General features: G+C 38.8%; 1 protein-coding gene and 1 pseudogene across 14 annotated transcripts in view; both read right to left on the reverse strand.

The window, feature by feature from the left end:
- Positions 1 to 17219, reverse strand: part of MEI1 (meiotic double-stranded break formation protein 1) — a 73132-nt gene that overhangs the window by 22103 nt on the left and 33810 nt on the right. For 13 of the 14 annotated variants that reach the window (XR_005365546.1, XM_038550398.1, XM_038550394.1 and 10 more), the window contains 2 exons: positions 12990 to 13137; positions 3687 to 3962 (listed from right to left, as the gene is read on the reverse strand). Coding sequence is in view for 13 of the 14 variants with exons in the window: in XM_038550398.1 (XP_038406326.1) it covers positions 3687 to 3962; positions 12990 to 13137 (424 nt within the window). In the remaining variant the exon portion in view is untranslated. The remainder of the gene's footprint in view (positions 1 to 3686; positions 3963 to 12989; positions 13138 to 17219) is intronic. The other variant, XM_038550399.1, reaches the window with a different exon arrangement.
- On the reverse strand, positions 7585 to 8123 carry LOC102152978 (annotated as a pseudogene).

Below are 17219 nucleotides of genomic sequence, written 5' to 3' on the forward strand. Positions count from 1 at the left end.
TTCCCATATATTTATCCACATGTTATCTCTACTTTATACACAAGGAAACCAAAGCTCAGAAAAGTCTTCATCTTCCTGGGTCTCTACATCGGATCCAGCCCTAAGGATAGATCCTTCCTGTTGAACTCTAGGCCAGCAAAGTACAAGGCTCCTTCTCTGCCCACGAAGGAGGGGTGGTGTGTGGTTCACATTCAAGGACAAAAACTGAGTCACCACAACAAAGGGTGGGGCACCTGCTCAGCTTCCCTGACACAGGGTCTATCTGAGGATTTGGTCTCTCGAGATTCATTTTCTATTTGGCCTTTTTAAGTACTTATGTTCCTTAAAGCTAGTAACCTAAGATAAGTCTTCAACCAGAGAGGGATCTTAACCCTAGAAAAACCCAGATTGAAAAAGAAAACTTAGGGGAGGAAGATAATGAGCTCCGTTTTAGACAGAAATGTCTAATAGTTAGCTTTATGGAGCTGGAGCTAAGGAGAAAAGTCACGGAGAAAGAGATTTAAGTCATCAGCATATAGCAGGAGGCAACCAAATCCATGAGAATTATTGACACAGCCTAGAAAGAAGAAACTGAATAAAAAGAGAGCCTAGGAAAAAAACTTTGAGGAACAATCAACTTTCAAGCACTAGCCAGAAAGAAAACCGTAAGAGACTGAGAGAAGCACCAAGAAAGGTAAAAGAAAAATTAAGGGAGTTTGTATTGCCAAAACCAAGAATGTGCCAATAAAAAGTGGACAATTGTAAAAAAAATAACAGGTCATGTTAAGATGAGAAAAAGTCCACTGTAAGTAGTCACAAGAACATTGCTGTTGATCTTGGTAAGAATGGTTCAAGTGTCAATGGAGGCAAATGCCAATAAGTGAGGGAATAAAAAAAATGACAATTTTGAGAGCTAGAAAACTACTTCTAGGAATTTGACTGTAAAGAGAAGGACAAAAACATGGAAAGGGTTAGGAGGGCAAGGACCAGTGAGAGTCTGGGTCCGAGTAGAAGATAACCAGAATAACCAGGAGTAAGTCTATAGGGACTTAGACTTGCCTACCACTCCCACAGTCCACGGTCATGATCTGAGATTTTTTTTTCTAGTCTCACCATTCTTTGATTTTCTCCTTCCAGTGATGCTTTAGAAGTCTCTACAAGGTTACAGATGAAACAAGCATCTGTGATTTCCTCAACGGCAAGGACCAACCATATCTGAATTATCTTTGTATCTCAATATCTAGGGCCTAATAATAAAAACCAAATAAATACATGATAAGAGAAAAAGTGAACAACTAAACTCAGGGCTTCTAAAAACCTGCTCATTCCTATCTTTCTCCAATCTCAACTCATGGTGACATACCCTCCATGCTCCAAAATCACACCAGACCACTCATTCACTGTCCCTGAATCGCAGTAAGCACTTGGATGCTTGCCGTGCTGGCCTAGCAGGATTCTCCCCCAACACTTTCACTTATCAAATCTTTTGCAATATATGACAGAAATTACACCCTTCTAACCTCCCTGCCACCCAAGCACTCTGCCTTACTTTTATTGCCACACTGTTATGACAGGTATGTTTGGTTTGTTGTGTCTGATTCCCTCCCTGGCCCATAAGGTAGGTTGTAGTTCCAGTTCCTCCCTATACCCTCCCTGCTCAAATAGACAGCTCTCCTGTTATATAGGACACTGGATCAGGGTTTATTTCTCTCTTGTTCTCAGAATTAGCTCAATTTACTGGGAAGAACATTAGACAGGGAGTCAAAATCTGGGTTTTAATCTCAACTTTTGTGACCTATGGAAAATTTTCCTAAACCTATTTCTTCATTTGTTTAAAAAGAAAAAAAATATTTCAGAAGATCTGCTTTTTTTTGAGACTTTGTCTAGAACCCTAATTCAAAGGGTCAGCAAATATTTATAAGTACCTACTGTGTATGAGAAACCAACCATGAATGCTTCATCTGGCAAAGAAAATCCAGTATCTCACTTTGTCCATTGCTACTTTCCCTGGCACCCATCTTGCCTTCCTCCTCTATAAACTGATTATTTATTTTTAACCCATTGTTTCTCCTTCCTTGCTCCTCCGAGAAAGAATTTGAGTCAAAGCCTGAATGCAGCCCCTATCAAGCCAACACACATGACCTCACAAGATGACAGGTATCCAGGGTGGAAGGTGAAGATTTAAGTTTGAGGGGGATGTGTATGCATGCATTTGTGAATATGGACATTAGTACGTACCTAAGGAAGTGAGGTATACAACATGAAGGTGTTATTTCTACCACAGTCACTCTAATAGTCCAATAGAAAACACTCTAAGACTCTCTGTTTATCATAAATAAATAAATAAATAAATAAATAAATAAATAAATAAATCTTTTTAAAAAGTGGGGGGGGATCCCTGGGTGGCTCAGCGGTTTGGCACCTGCCTTTGGCCCAGGGCGCCATCCTGGAGTTCCAGGATTGAGTCCCACGTCGGGCTCTCGACATGGAGCCTGCTTCTCCCTCCTCCTGTGTCTCTGCCTCTCTCTCTATGTCTATCACGAAAGAAAGAAAAGAAAGAAAGAAAGAAAGAAAAGAAAAGAAAAGGAAAGAAAGAAAGAAAGAAAGAAAGAAAGAAAGAAAGAAAGAAAGAAAGAAAGAAAGAAAGAAAGAAAGAAAGAAAGAAAACACTCTAAGAAACCATGTTTGTTGATGATTAAGAACATCGTCCAGGAAAGGGCAAAGTTGGTGAGCTGGCATTGAAAGCAGTGGTTTTTTGTTTTGTTTTTTTTTAAGATTTTATTTATTCATAGAGACAGAGAGGCAGAGACACAGGCAGAGGGAGAAGCAGGCTCCACGCAGGGAGCCCCACGTGGGACTCGATAACAGGTCTCCAGGATCACACCCCAGGCTGCAGGCAGCGCTAAACCGCTGCGCCACAGGGGCTGCCCGAAAGCAGTGGTTTTAAACCAAGTGTCTCCTATGCTGCTGTTCTGTGGTCAGTCTGACACCTGCCACTAGTAGTCACTCACTAAATACAAAGTGTCAAATGGTGCAAATGATTTTCTTTTTAAAATAAATAAATTACAGCAGTTACTTCTGTAATAAAATAATGTCACTTTCATTAATTCAGTTTCTTGAGTGGATGAAGAAAAGATACCACTAAAGCTAGCATATTAGAAACTCCAGACAACAGGCAGCTGATTTATCTGATATACCTGATAGAAATTATAGGAATGTCTTAATTCATAAAAAAAAGTGCTAGAATTTCTGACAATTCTGGATTTGCCCAAGGGAGTGCACTGCATACATAACATTATCCTGTGAGTTATAGCAAAAAAAGAGGCCTGGATCCTCTACAATCAGCCATCTCCATGCCCCAAGGATCTCCTCTGATATTTAATCCTTGTTAGTAGAATCTGCTTGAAAAAAGACAGGGAGGTGAGAGGGAATGGTGACTGAGGTCAGCATTTCATAGTTCTATCTCCTGAGAAATACAGAGGGACAGATCTCTCAGTAAGCAGCCCTCCATCAGACTTAGAAAATTCTGAGTATGGATTTATAGAAACCAGGCACCTGCCAGCCAAAAGGACCTCCCATTCACATGGAAACAGCAATAAATCTGGAAGCAGGCAGAAGCAACTGTAGTTGCCTCTGACCTCAGTAAACCAACTCCCAGAGAGGGCCCCACCACCTGTGAATGCAGAAAGGAGGAAGAGGTCACCTACTAGCAAAATGAGCAGGATGCTGGGGCTGCTTCTGAGCATGTGGAATAGGGCTGCTAAGCTGGCAGGAAGTGGTGACTGCCCAGCAGAGGGGACATCATCCAGCTCCTCATAGCTGCTCTCTTCCCAGGAGAACCAAAGTTCCAGGACACGGTGCCCAAACCTACTCATCAGCGCAGGATACGACAGGAAGAACTTGAGCAGGAGGGGATGGTGAGTGTAAACCAGGTGTAGGTCTGGGATGTCCTCTAAAAATTTTCTGATGGCACTGACCACAGCCTAGAGAGAGAGAGAGAGAGCAGAAAGAAAAGAAAGAAGAAAAGAAAAGAAAAAAAAGAAAAGAAAAGAAAAGAAAAAAAGAAAAGAAAAGAAAAAAAAAAAGAAAAGACTATAGAAGTGAAGGAAAAGAACTGAGGAAGTAATGCAGGCACAGAAGGTGAAATGTCCCTCATTAGTCCCAGCATTATTCCTTACGTCCTGTCGTTACTTCACTCATATCTCGAATCGAGCTCTATCTCTCGCTCCTCTCGACCGCAATCCGCATACTCCAGCATAGCAGAAAGAAAGAAATCAAAAAGAAAGAAATTAAATAAATCTTGCAGAGGACCCAAAGAGCCCAACAAACATAGCCAAGATGTAAGTGGGAAAAATGTATTTGGCATCTCAGTACTCTAGGACATCTTCAGTGGCTCATCCAGTGCCCTCTGGTGAGAAGAAAACTCATTGTGCTTACCTTGTAACAGTGGTTCTCAAATTAGAGTGATTTTGTTCCACAGGAGATTTTTAGAAATGTCTACAGACATTTTTTATTTTCTTGATTTAGGGAGTGCTACTGGCATCTAGTGGGAGAGAGCAGGGATGCCGCTGAATATCCCACAATGCACAGGACAGCCTCCCACAGAAAAGAATTATGTTGTGCAAAATGTTAATAGCACCAAGGCTGAGAAACCCAGCTCTATAATGATACTTACCACGGTGTGCTGTAATTATCAGTGTAGGTGTCTACCTCCCATACTAGACTTGAGCTGCTTGAGGGAACAGACTGATGCAGATTAATCTGTGCACCGGGCATAGGACCTGGCACAGAGGCGGTAAGGGCATATGTGTTGAATCATTTATTAACCCTCAAAAACCCATCTCTTCCCATTGCACATATAGCAAAGCTTAGTCCTTAATATGCTATTCTAAGAGTTTTATAGTTCGGGCTGTTTCATTTAGGTCTGATCCATTTTTTTTTTTAGATTTTTGTTTTTATTTATTTATTCATGAGAGACACAGACAGAAAGAGAGGCAGAGACACAGGCAGAGGGAGAAGTAGGCTCCATGCAGGGAGCCCGACGTGGGACTCGATTCTGGGTCTCCAGGATCAGGCCCTGGGCTGAAGGCGGCGCTAAACCACTGAGCCACCCAGGCTGCCCAGGTCTGATCCATTTTGAATTAATTTTTGTGTACGCTGGGACGCCTGGGTGGCCCAGTGATTGACAGTCTGACTGGCTTGGGCCATGATCCTGGGGTCCTGAGATTGAGTCCTGCATCGGGCTCTCCATAGGGAGCCTGCTTCTCTCTCTGCCTGTCTCTGCCTCTCTCTGTCTCTCATGAATAAATAAAAATATTTTAAAATAATAATAATTTTTAGGTATACTAGGAGATAAAGGTCCAACTTCATTCTTTTGCATGTGGACATCCAGTTGTCCTAGCACTATTTGTTACAAAGACTGTTCTCCCACTGAATTGTCTTGGCATCCTTATAAAAAAAATATGTGGGTTTATTTTTGGAATGCCAATTCTATTCCATTGATCTAGATGACTATCCTTATGTCAGAAACCCAGTCTTGATTATTCTAGTATTTTTTAAGGGAAAACTACTGATCACTATTTACCAGGATTCACAATAAACAATATATAGTTGGGGATTCTTTTTTAAAACCACTCAAATGAAGTATGAGTAACATTTTTTTTAAAAAAGCCATACATTTAATATATATAATTTGATAAGTTTGATTCACTTAGAATTTTTTGTGTCCTTCTTAAATTTATAGTCCTGTGGTTCTTAGAAAAGACTTTTTTTTCACTTGTGTTCTTATGGCAGTTTCCAACATTGTTTTATTGTTGTGGATTCGGAGATTATGAAAAATTTTTCCCCCTCTAATGTACTGGAAGGAGTAGTAGAGTTAGAAAGTTTGTAACCATTAGGATATGGACAGATTTGGGCAAGAATTCTCAATAAATGTTAAAAATGTTAAATATATATATATATAGTTGGAAAACATTCTGATTACTACAAAGTTATTGTTTTTCCTAGCTTCTGCTGAACCAGTAACCGAAATACTGAGAAAATTGAGCCTACAGGCAATGAATGAGCTGGGGTAAAGAAAAAACATACAGGTCAGGAATTTAGATTACAGCAGTTTGTTCACTCATTTATTCCAGCAGATCCTAAACTGCCAATATCTCTAACAATCTAATTATGATTATGTTTCCATGAATGAAATCTTAGATATTGGGATGTCTGGGTGGCTCAGCGGTTGAGCACCTGCCTTTGACTCAGGGCGTGATCCTGGAGGGTCCTACATTGGGCTTCCTGCATGGAGCCTACTTCTCCCTCTGCCTGTGTCTCGCCTGTCTCTCTCTGTGTCTCTCATGAATAAATAAATAAAATCTTTAAAAAAAAAAAAAAAGAAGTCTTAGATATTCCATGAATCATGACCTTTTAGACAAAACAGCACAGGGATTTCAACTTCTTGAAAAGGAATGCTTTACTAAAAGGAACCGTTAAATGTCCATTTAACTAAGTTTTGCTCACCTAATTAAAACACACCAGGACTTGTCTAGTTTTCTTATCTGAGTGGGGAGGTTGTGATAAAATTTTCCTCCCAGGGGTTTTACAAATAAAGTTGCATTCACATAACTATAGATACAGATATGGATTCTGATACGGCTGCTTTTAAATTGTCCAATTTAAATTGTTTACATTATATTTAAATTGCCCAATTAACTACAAAATTTGAAAGGTTAAGGTTTCAGGAAAAATTTCAATTTAACTTTAAGTGATTTATTTCTTAGTTTGCTGAAAATGATGGCATTCCAGAAACATGGGCTTATCCATGTTTATGAAATGTTCTTTTTGTTTTGGTAAATGTGAAAGAATGAAAGAAAGCCAGAGAAAGAGACTGGAAGGAAGAAAGGAAGGGGAGGGAGAGAGAGAGAGAGAGAGAGAGAGAGAGAAGGAAACTATTTAAGCATGTAATTTAATGTATACACACACAAAAAAACCCAAGTAAACAAAAAGCCCAGAACTGTCCTTAGGCATATGGGAAGTAAACACAAATTCTGATTCAGTAACAACTATGAAGATTTCCCCCAACACTTAGAAAAGGTGTTCTTGAATGCAGGGAAATAATATACCATAGTCTCAAATATTCTTTTTTTTTTTTTAATTTTATCTATTTATTCATGAAAGACAGAGAGAGAGGCAGAGACACAGGCAGAGGGAGAAGCAGGCTCCCTGCAGGGAGCCCGATGTAAGACTCGATCCCAGGACTCATGCCCTGAGCCAAAGGCAGACGCTCAACCACTGAGCCACCCAGGTGCCTCGCAAATATTCTTTTCTGATAAAGGAAGCAACTACAGGAAACTTATTTGTTCAGTGTAACTAGTGCTATAGATGCAAAAGAACCCTAACAACTCCCCCAATACTACTTCAAAACCAACCTATCTAACTGGTTTTTCATTAGAATGTTATTTCTTCACACTAATAAAAAAACAAGACCCACATATATATACACATATATATACATGTACATATAAATTATATATATATATATATATATATATATATATATATATATATATATATATATATATATATATATATATATATATATAAAAGGCAATATAACAATTATGGAACTTCACTTTCCGGCCAAGAATGCCAAGTTAGTCTCTCTTCAAAAAAAGCAATTACAATTTAAGAATACTTCATATTTGCCTCTTTTGCCAGCACCATGTCTGCCTCATCTGAATCTTTCCATTTCATGAGAACCATGAATTCTCCCCCTGCTGTCTAGCAGATTATTCATTCAGATCAAGACCTCCGGCAAAGCCTCTTAGTTTATCAGCAGCATCTTTTCTTCTCTGATTTGCTATCATCAGATTCACTCTCAGATTTTCTTTCTGTACCATCTTTTTCTTTACCAGCTTTTTGAGAATTGAGAAATGTTTCAATTAATTCTGGACAATTTAAATTTTCTTCTAATTTCCAGGTACTGTCAGCATCTGTAAATCCCTTCCACATGAGGAAATACTCTACCTTCTCATTCATTGCATTATTGTCCAGTACTGTTTCCACCACAAACTCTTCAGGCTCTGCTTCTTCTACTTTGTTACTCTTTCATTCTGTTTCTTTTCCATTTTTTGCAATGTACTCTTACTGGAGGCCATTTTTTATTGCAGACTTGAAGAGCTATTATTTACCACCTCCAAGCAGCTCTTCTTACATCTACAGAATCTCCCTTGATTACTCCAGTTTTGTAGTAAGTTTGAAATAAAAAAGTGTGAGTCCTCCAACTTTATTCTTTTTCAAGACTGTTTGGTTACTTTGGGTTCCTTGCATTTCCATATGAATTTTAGGATCAGCTTGTCCATTTCAAGAAGGGAGAGAGGGAAGGAGAGAGGGAAGGAGAGAGGGAAGGAGGGAGGGAGGGAGGGAGGAAGCGAGGGAGGGAGGGAGGGAGGGGCAACTGGGATTTTGATTGGGATTATGTTCAATCTACAGACCAATTTGAGGATTATTGCCATTTGAACACTATTAAGTCTTCTTTTTTCCCCAGTTTTATTGAGATATAGCTGCTATATAACATTCTGTAAGTTTAACATATATGATGTAATGATTTGATAAATATATATATTGTGAAATGATCACACGTATGGCTAACATCCATCACCTCACACAGTTACAAAATATTTTTCCTTGTGATTAAAACATTTAAGCTCTACTCTCCCAGTGATTCCCAAATATGTAAAATAGAATTGTTAACTATAGTCAGTATGTTGTACATTATATCCTAGGATTTTTTTTTTTTTATCTTTTAACTGGTTATGGTCTTCTGACTCATGAACATAGGATGTCTTTCTATTTGTTTAGGTCTTCTTTAATTTCTTTTAATGATGTTTTATAATGTTCAATGATCAGAAATGTACTTCTTCTGTTAAATTTATTCTAATGTATTTTATTTCTTGATGCTATTACAAATGGAATTGTTTTCTTTTTTTAAGGTTTTATTTATTTGAAAGGAGAGGGGAGACCGAGAGAGTAACAGAGAGAGAGAGCACGAGGGGGAACTGGAGTGGGCAGAAGGAAAGGGAGAAGCAGACTCCCCAGAGAGCAGGGAGCCTGATGTGGAGCTTGATCCTAGAACCCTAGGATCAGAGCTAAGGCAGATGCCTAACCATCTGAACCACCCAAGCACCTTGGAATTGTTTTCTTAAATTTATTTTTGAGCATGTTAAAGACTTAAATCTACCTTTCCAGCTTCTCTCCACTCTGTCTCTTATATGACTTATCTAAGGCATACTAGATTAGACTAGACTAGACTTTCTCCCTTGAAGGGATAGAATAGAAAACTTCCTACTTCTGTATCTTAATTCTCTCCTCAATGAAGCCTCTCCTGATGCCGTAATCAGATACAATATCTTTCTCTGTGTGTTTTCATACCTCTTGACCAGTCCTCCAGCTCCAGGAAAGCACTCATTGCTGTTACTGCCTTCCTATAGAGAATCTTTTGGTCTCTCCTGCCAAATTGATGCTCCTTGAGGGTAGGGAACATGTTTGATTCACCCTAATCCTGACAAGAGCCCACATGGCACCTGTCAAGTGGTCAATCCACATTGGGGAGTTATTATTTAATGGGTATAGAGTTTCAGTTTTGCAGGATGAAAAGAGTTCTGGACATGAATGGTGGTAGTAGTTACCCAATATTAATGTTCTTAATGCCACTGAACTATACGCTAAAAATCGATAAGATGATAAATCTTGTTTGTGTGTTTTACTACAATAAAAAATCCTGAATGAATAATACATAAAGACAAAAAAGTAAAATTGGTTAAAAAATCAAGCTGTGATGATGTATTATCATTTATATATTTATATATAATTTTTAAGCATGCAAAATAATGTTATATATCATTTATGGATTCAACCCTAGAGGGAAAGCCTGGAGCTCCATGGGCTTCTTTAGTTTCCACACCACCACTTGTAGATATGTAGAGAAGCCTCCCAAATCCAATCTTACCATTATTATTAGTCTTGAAACGGTCAGGACTATTCCAATCCTATCCTTTTCTCCCATTTACATTAATCACCTCAGAAAGTCCGGAACTTCTAGATGATCCCATATGGCTCAAAACATGCCCTCTTCTGTTCCCATCTCCCACTCATTCCTAGCTCCCAAAACCCTTTCACAGTGCCCTCTAGAAGTCACTCACAGTTATCAGCAAATTCCTTGTTCTCTGCCTCTTCTTTGAATGTTCCGAACCTTCACCCTGTTGCTTTGATCCTCTTCCAGAAACCTGTTTTGCCTACAATCTCTCAAGCTGAGGCTATTTTTGCTCCCATCTCCCTAGTTCTTGAAACATGGCCTCTAAATTCTCTTCTCCTTTCTAATCACTTCTATTTGCCTCAGGCAGTCATGCCCCTAGGTCCTACCATTACCAAGAACTGATGTTCCTCAATAATCCTAACTCAAGTATCCCACTTTACCACCACTCCGCTATCTTTCCAGCTCATTCTCTCTACTATTTCAATACAATTCTTCAGCCTCCATCAGAACCAAAAAATCTTTGGAAATATCCTTTTAGGCGAGCTTGGGTGGCTCAGCGGTTTAGCGCCGCCTTCAGCCCAGGGCCTGATCCTGGAGACCTGGTATTGAATCCCAGGTCAGGCTCCCTGCATGAAGCCTGCTTCTCCCTCTGCCTGTGTCTCTGCCTCTCTCTCTCTCCCTCCCGGTGTCTCTCAAGAATAAATAAAATCTTTAAAATATATGTCCTTTTATTCTCTTATTCTTATAGTTCACACTGATCCATCAAGAGATTCTCTTGGGGATCCCTGGGTGGCGCAGTGGTTTAGCGCCTGCCTTTGGCCCGGGGCGTGATCCTGGAGACCCGGGATCGAATCCCATGTCGGGCTCCCGGTGCATGGAGCCTGCTTCTCCCTCTGCCTATGTCTCTGCCTCTCTCTCTCTCTCTCTCTCTCTCTGTGACTATCATAAATAAATAAAAATTAAAAAAAAAAAGAGATTCTCTTGGCTCTAGTTTTAAAATCTATCCAGAAGATAATGCTCTTCATCACCTCCTCTACTATCTCTTGTCCAGATTATTGCTGTAGCCTCCTAACTGGTTTCTACACTTCCACCTTGTACCCTTTTGGTCTATTGTCCTAGCAGTCAGAGTCATCTTTTTTAATTCAGCCATGAATCAAACCATGGGACTATATGAGATTAGCAAAGAAATAAATTTAGAGAGAAAAGCAGAGCATCAAAGACTGAGCCCTGGGGCACTACAACACTTAGAGGTCCCGATGATAAGAGAAAATCAGCAAAAAACACTAAGATATAACTGCCAGAGAGGTCGGAGGAAAATCAGGAGTACACAGCATTCTAGATGCCAAATAAAGGCAATGTTTCAAAAAAGAAAAAAGAAAAGAAAAGAAAGAAAAGAAAAGAAAAAAGAAAAGAAAAGAAAAGAAAAGAAAGAAAAGAAAAGAAAAGAAAAGAAAAGAAAAGAAAAGAAAAGAAAAGAAAAGAAAAGAAAAGAAAAGAAAGAAACATTGTTGACAAGTCAAGTAAGGTAATGACTAAATATTGGTTACTGGCTTTAGTCAAGTATCTGTTACTGGTGACAGATGTGGTAGGGGTGAAAGCCTAACGGGTAGGTTCAAAAGCAAATGGGAGAGCAGAAAGCATATATAAGCTTAGGGCATCTTATCAGAGTAGAAAACCCAAATTCTGCCAAAGACTATGAGGGTTATGTCAAGGACTCAGGAGCTACCCTGAATGGCTCCCACTGACTGAAGATAGGATAACAAAAGGATAATAACTACAGTAGATTGAAACATGCCAAATATTTTTAAATCCATGAGTTCATAATGACACTAAAAATAAATCTCTTTGCTCCCCTTAGGGAATTCTAGACAACCAATTCCTTTTTTGTAAAACACTGTAATTAAAAGGAAAGACTCAAATATTCAACCTATGCTTCCTATACAATCTACCATTCTGAGTAACTGAATAGTTGATAAAGGAAGCTTCTTTTTATGCAACTATCCCAGTTAATAAACAAAGACTAAATTACAGAATTAAGATAGTATTATTTTGCAACCCCTAATGAATTAATAGTAGGCAATGATCACCAATGGCTTTAAATGTCACAAAAAAAGATATAATCGGATATTTATATCTAGGTCTACTTTATTGAAAACTCATGCACTTCAACTACAACTTTCTGCTTCCATTCAAATTAAACCAGGTCTAGTTACATCATTTTTGCCTCAACAGTAATCAAAAAGAGGCAGAATTATGGGATGCCTGGTTGGCTCAGATGGAGGAGTGTGTGACTCTTGACCTCAGGGTCATGTTTGAGCCCCAGGATGGGTGTAGAGGTTAAATAAAATTTTTGAAAACCTTTTAAAAAGAGGAAAAATTCAGTCAGTGAAGAAAGAGTATCTTTAGGTTGAGGCTGAAGTTCCATATCTGAGGAGTAGAAGCAATATTCAATGAAAGAGGCAAAAGACTTAGTGATGAATCAGATATAGTCCTTGATCCATAAGAATTTATAAAGAATCTGGAAAGAGAAAACAACCACTAACAAAGTGCTCCAAGATCACCTGATCACCCACTTTGATAAACTGTTTATAGAAATATATACCTCACACTTTTCTCTTCCTTTTCAAACCAGAGGTGGTGCTTCTAAGAAAAGAACCTTGGGAGTTGGTCAAGTCTGAATTGGAGTCCTGGCTCCCCCATCAATTAATTGTGTGATCTAGAGAAAGTTACTTTAACCCAAGTCTTGATTTTCTTACCTGTAAAAAATGGAAATAATAATCTTCCTCTCAGGACTATTGAGAGAATTAGCTAAATTATAAATTACATAGGCTCTGAACAGGTCAGCCCCCACTCCCTCCCCATTCCACCAAGACTCCTTCTCCCTCTCTTCCTATCTCTCTCTATATATGTGCCACCATGGTCTCTCAAGGACCCATGATATAAAGGATATAGGGGGAGGAGGAAGAGTCCCAACCATTTTGGTGCATACCTCATCTAGTGCTCTGTCTTTGTCCTGACAGAGTGAAACCAGATAGATGGAGGCTCTGAAGACCACCAGTGGAGGGCGCTCACCCTGGTCCTGCAGAGACAGGAGGAAGCTTTGCACAGCCACAAATAATTCTGCCTCTGAGACAAACCTGTCAACCAAGGAGAGTGAGTGAAAAAGACAGAAATGGCTGTCCTGCCTTGCCACATCTTCCTGCTGCCTTCTGTCCTCTGCCCCAGCATGTCCACAACCCAATGACACCTTTGCACAGAGCATGCTACATATACTTACAAAACATTGTCATACACACACAGCACATGGTTCTATGCTTTGCACAAGGCCTTGTTAGGGGCCAGAGACTCCACACTAGTAACTAGGAGGTGAAGGGTCTGCTGACTGGCCTAGCACTGTTAAAGAGAAGAATGCTACTTCTGGGGTTTAGGAGTCCTTTTTGGCCACCAATCCATTACTCTTTATCATTAAACATTGATGTGTTCAATGGGCTACTTTCTGGGAAAGGGATACATCTATGCTTGTATGTGCAAGGGAAATGGGGGTGAGAAGGAGACTGACTTTTTTTGGTGAAATATAAGAGGCATATACCCTATTATACCTTTTGAATTTTCCACCATCACTTCACTACCTATTGAATTAAGTTCTAAAAAAATTAAACATTTTAAAATGGGTAATACGAAATAACCATAATGTCCTGGAACAGAAAAGGAACAGTAGAGGAAAAACTAGCGAAATTCAACAAGAATGCCAAAACCACTCAATGGGGGAAAAGACAAGCTTTTCAACAAATGGTCCTGGCAAAACTGGACATGCAAAAGAAAGACACTGTACCCTCACCTAACATGATATAAAAAATATTCCCCGGGATGCCTGGGTTGCTCAGTGGTTGAGTGTCTGCCTTCAGTTCAGGGCATGATACCAGGGTCCTGGGATCGAATCCTGCATCAGGCTCCCCATGGTTAGCCTGCTTCTTCCTCTGCCTGTCTCTGCCTCTCTGTGTGTCTTTCATGAATAAATAAATAAAATATTTAAAGAAAAATATTCCCCAAATGGGTCCAGGCCTAAAACTATACAACTCTTAGAAGAAAACATAAAGCAAGAGCTTTGCAACACCAGATTTGGCAATGATTTTCTTGGATATGACACGAAAGGCATAGACAACAACCACAAAAAAATAGACAAATTGATAGTTTTCAACCTCTGGGTATCAAAAAATGCCATCAACAGAGTGAAAAGGCAGCTCAGAGAATGGGAGAAAATATTTGCAAATCATGTATCTAATAAGGGATTAATATTCAGAATAATAGAGGACTCCTAAAACTCAGTAACAACAAAACTTGGTGATTCAAAAATGGGCAAAGGACTTGAACAGATATTTCTCCAAAGAAGACATATAAATGTCCAATAAGTATAGGGAAAGGTATTTAACATCACTAATCACTAGAGAAATACAAATCAAAATATGAGATAATAACCTCACACCCATTAGGATGGCCACTGTTAAAAAGCAGAAGATAACAAGCATTGGTGAGTATGTAGAGAAATTGGAACCCAGGCAGCCCTGGTGGCGCAACAGTTTGGCACTGCCTGCAGCCTGGGGTGTGATCCTGGAGACCCGGGATCGAGTCCCACATCGGGCTCCCTGCATAGAGCCTGCTTCTCCCTCTGTCTGTGTCTCTGCCCCTCTCTCTGTGCCTATGAATAAATAAATAAAATCTTTTTTTTAAAAAAGAAAAGAAATTGGAACCCTTGTACAGCATTAGCAGGAATGTAAAACAGTACAGCTGCTGTGAAAAAGAGCATGCCGTTTCCTCAAAAAATTAAAAATAGAACTACCAGATGATCCAACAATCTGCATATATACCCAGAATTGAAAACAGGGTCTCAAAGAGGTATTTGTATACCCATGTTCACAGCAGTATTATTTACAATAGCCAAAAGGTGGAAGCTGTCCACGTGTCTGTCGGACAAATCTATAAGCAAAATGTGGTATATACATACAGTGGAGCATTATTTAGCATAAAAAGGAAGGAAATTCTAACATGTTATAGCATGGATGAATCTTGAGGACACTATGTTAAATGAAATAAGCCAGTCACAAAAAGATATATATATGGCATGATTCTACTTATATGAAGCGCTTAGAATAGTGAAAATCATTGGAACAGAAAGTAGAATAGTGGTTGCTGTTGGCTGGGAAGGAGAAATGTAGAGTTATCTAACCGGTACAGAATTTTAGTTTTGCAAGATGAAAAGAATTCTGGAGATGAATAGTGGTGATGGTAGCACAACAATATTAATGTACTTAGTACTCCTGAACAGTACACTAATAATGGTTAAGATATAAATTTTATGTTTGTGTATTTTACCACAATAAAAAAAATGGGGAAAATGCCAGTGTACCAAAGTTGATGTCTTAGTACCATAGTCGTGTTAACATTAGGAGAAAATTAGTGAAGAATTCTCTATTCTTTGCAACTTTCCTATAAATCTATAATTACTCCAAAATAAAATGCTTATTTAAGAAATAAAAATAAAATAAATGATAGGTATAATATAAATATTATACAGCTACTAAAAGTATGAGGTAGATCTATTAATACAAACACTAATATGAAAAGATCTCCAAGATAAATTGCTAGATTAAAAGACAAGTTGAAGACCTTATATAATATCCCATTCTGTATATTGGAAAAAAAGAAGCATATGTTTGTTTGCTGATACACAGACAAGTTCACACAGGGTACATAACAGTAGTTAACTCTAGCAGGTGTATGGAAACGTACATTATGGACAGCCCAGGTGGCTCAGCAGTTTAGCGCCACCTTCAGCCCAGGGCCTGATTGTGGAGACCCAGGATGGAGTCCCATGTCAGGCTCCCTGCATAGAGTCTGCTTCTCCCTCTGCCTGTGTCTCTGCCTCTCTCTCTCTGTGTCTCTCATGAATAAATAAATAAAATATTTTTTAAAAAAGAAATGTGCTTTATTTTAACTTTATACCCAACTATTTTACTAGAATATTTACATGATTTTTAAGAAAAACATTCTAAGAATCACATGGTCAGTAATCAAAAGAGTATGTTATTGGCATAAAACAGACACATAGACCAATGGGATAAACATACAGCCCAGAAATAATCCCATGCATATACAGTCAATTAATTTACAACAAAGGAGCCAAGAATATACAATGGGGAAAGCACAGTCTCTTCAATAAATGGTATTAAGAAAATTGCACGCCACATGGAAAAAAAAAAAGTGGTCCAATCTCTTATACCATACACAAAAATTGACTCAATGTGAATTAAAGACATGAATGTAAGACCTGCAACCATAAAACTTCTAAAAGAAAACACAGACAGTAAGCTGCTTGACATCAGTCTTTGGGATGATTTTTTTTGGATCCTATACTGAAAGCAAAAATAAATGGGACTATTGCATTTTTTTAAGATTTATTTATTCATTTATTTGAGAGAGAGAGAGCAGAGTGAGTGAGAGAGAACATGAGTGGGGGTAAGGGGCAGAGGGAGAGGGAGAAGCAGACTCCCCACTGAGCAGGGAGCCTGACATAGGGCTCGACCCCAAGACCCTGGGATAATGACCCAAGCTGAGCCACCCAGGTGCCCCAAATAGGACAATTTCAAGCTAAAAAGCTTCTGCAAAGCAAAGGAACAACAAAATGAAAAGGCAATCTATTCAATGGGAGAAAAATCTCTGCAAATCATAATATCTGATAAAATATAATATTCAAACACATAAAGGACTCATACAACTTAATAGTAAAAAAAATTAAAAATAAGTCCAATGTAAAAATGGGCAGAGGATCTAAATAGACATTTTTCCAAAGAAGACATGCAGGTGACAAACAGGTACATGAAAAGATGCTCAACATCACTAATCAGCAAGGAAACGTAAATCAAAACCGCAATGAGGTATCACTTAATATCTGTTAAATGGCAATTATCAAAGAAACAAAAAACAAGTGTTAGCAAGGATGTGGAGAAAAGGGAATACGTGAGCACTGCTGGTGGGAACGTAAAATTGGTGGAGTCACTATGGAAAAGAGAATGGAGTCACCTCAAAAAATTAAAAATAGTCTATCATATGATCCAGCAATTTTACTTTTGGGTATTTATCTGAACTCAGGAAGATATCTACACCCCCATTTTCACTGCAGCACCATTTACTACGGGCCATGGAAAAAAACCTAAGTGTCCAC

The sequence above is a fragment of the Canis lupus genome, chromosome 10 (assembly GCF_011100685.1).
Source record: "Canis lupus familiaris isolate Mischka breed German Shepherd chromosome 10, alternate assembly UU_Cfam_GSD_1.0, whole genome shotgun sequence".
Taxonomy (NCBI): Eukaryota; Metazoa; Chordata; class Mammalia; order Carnivora; family Canidae; genus Canis; species Canis lupus.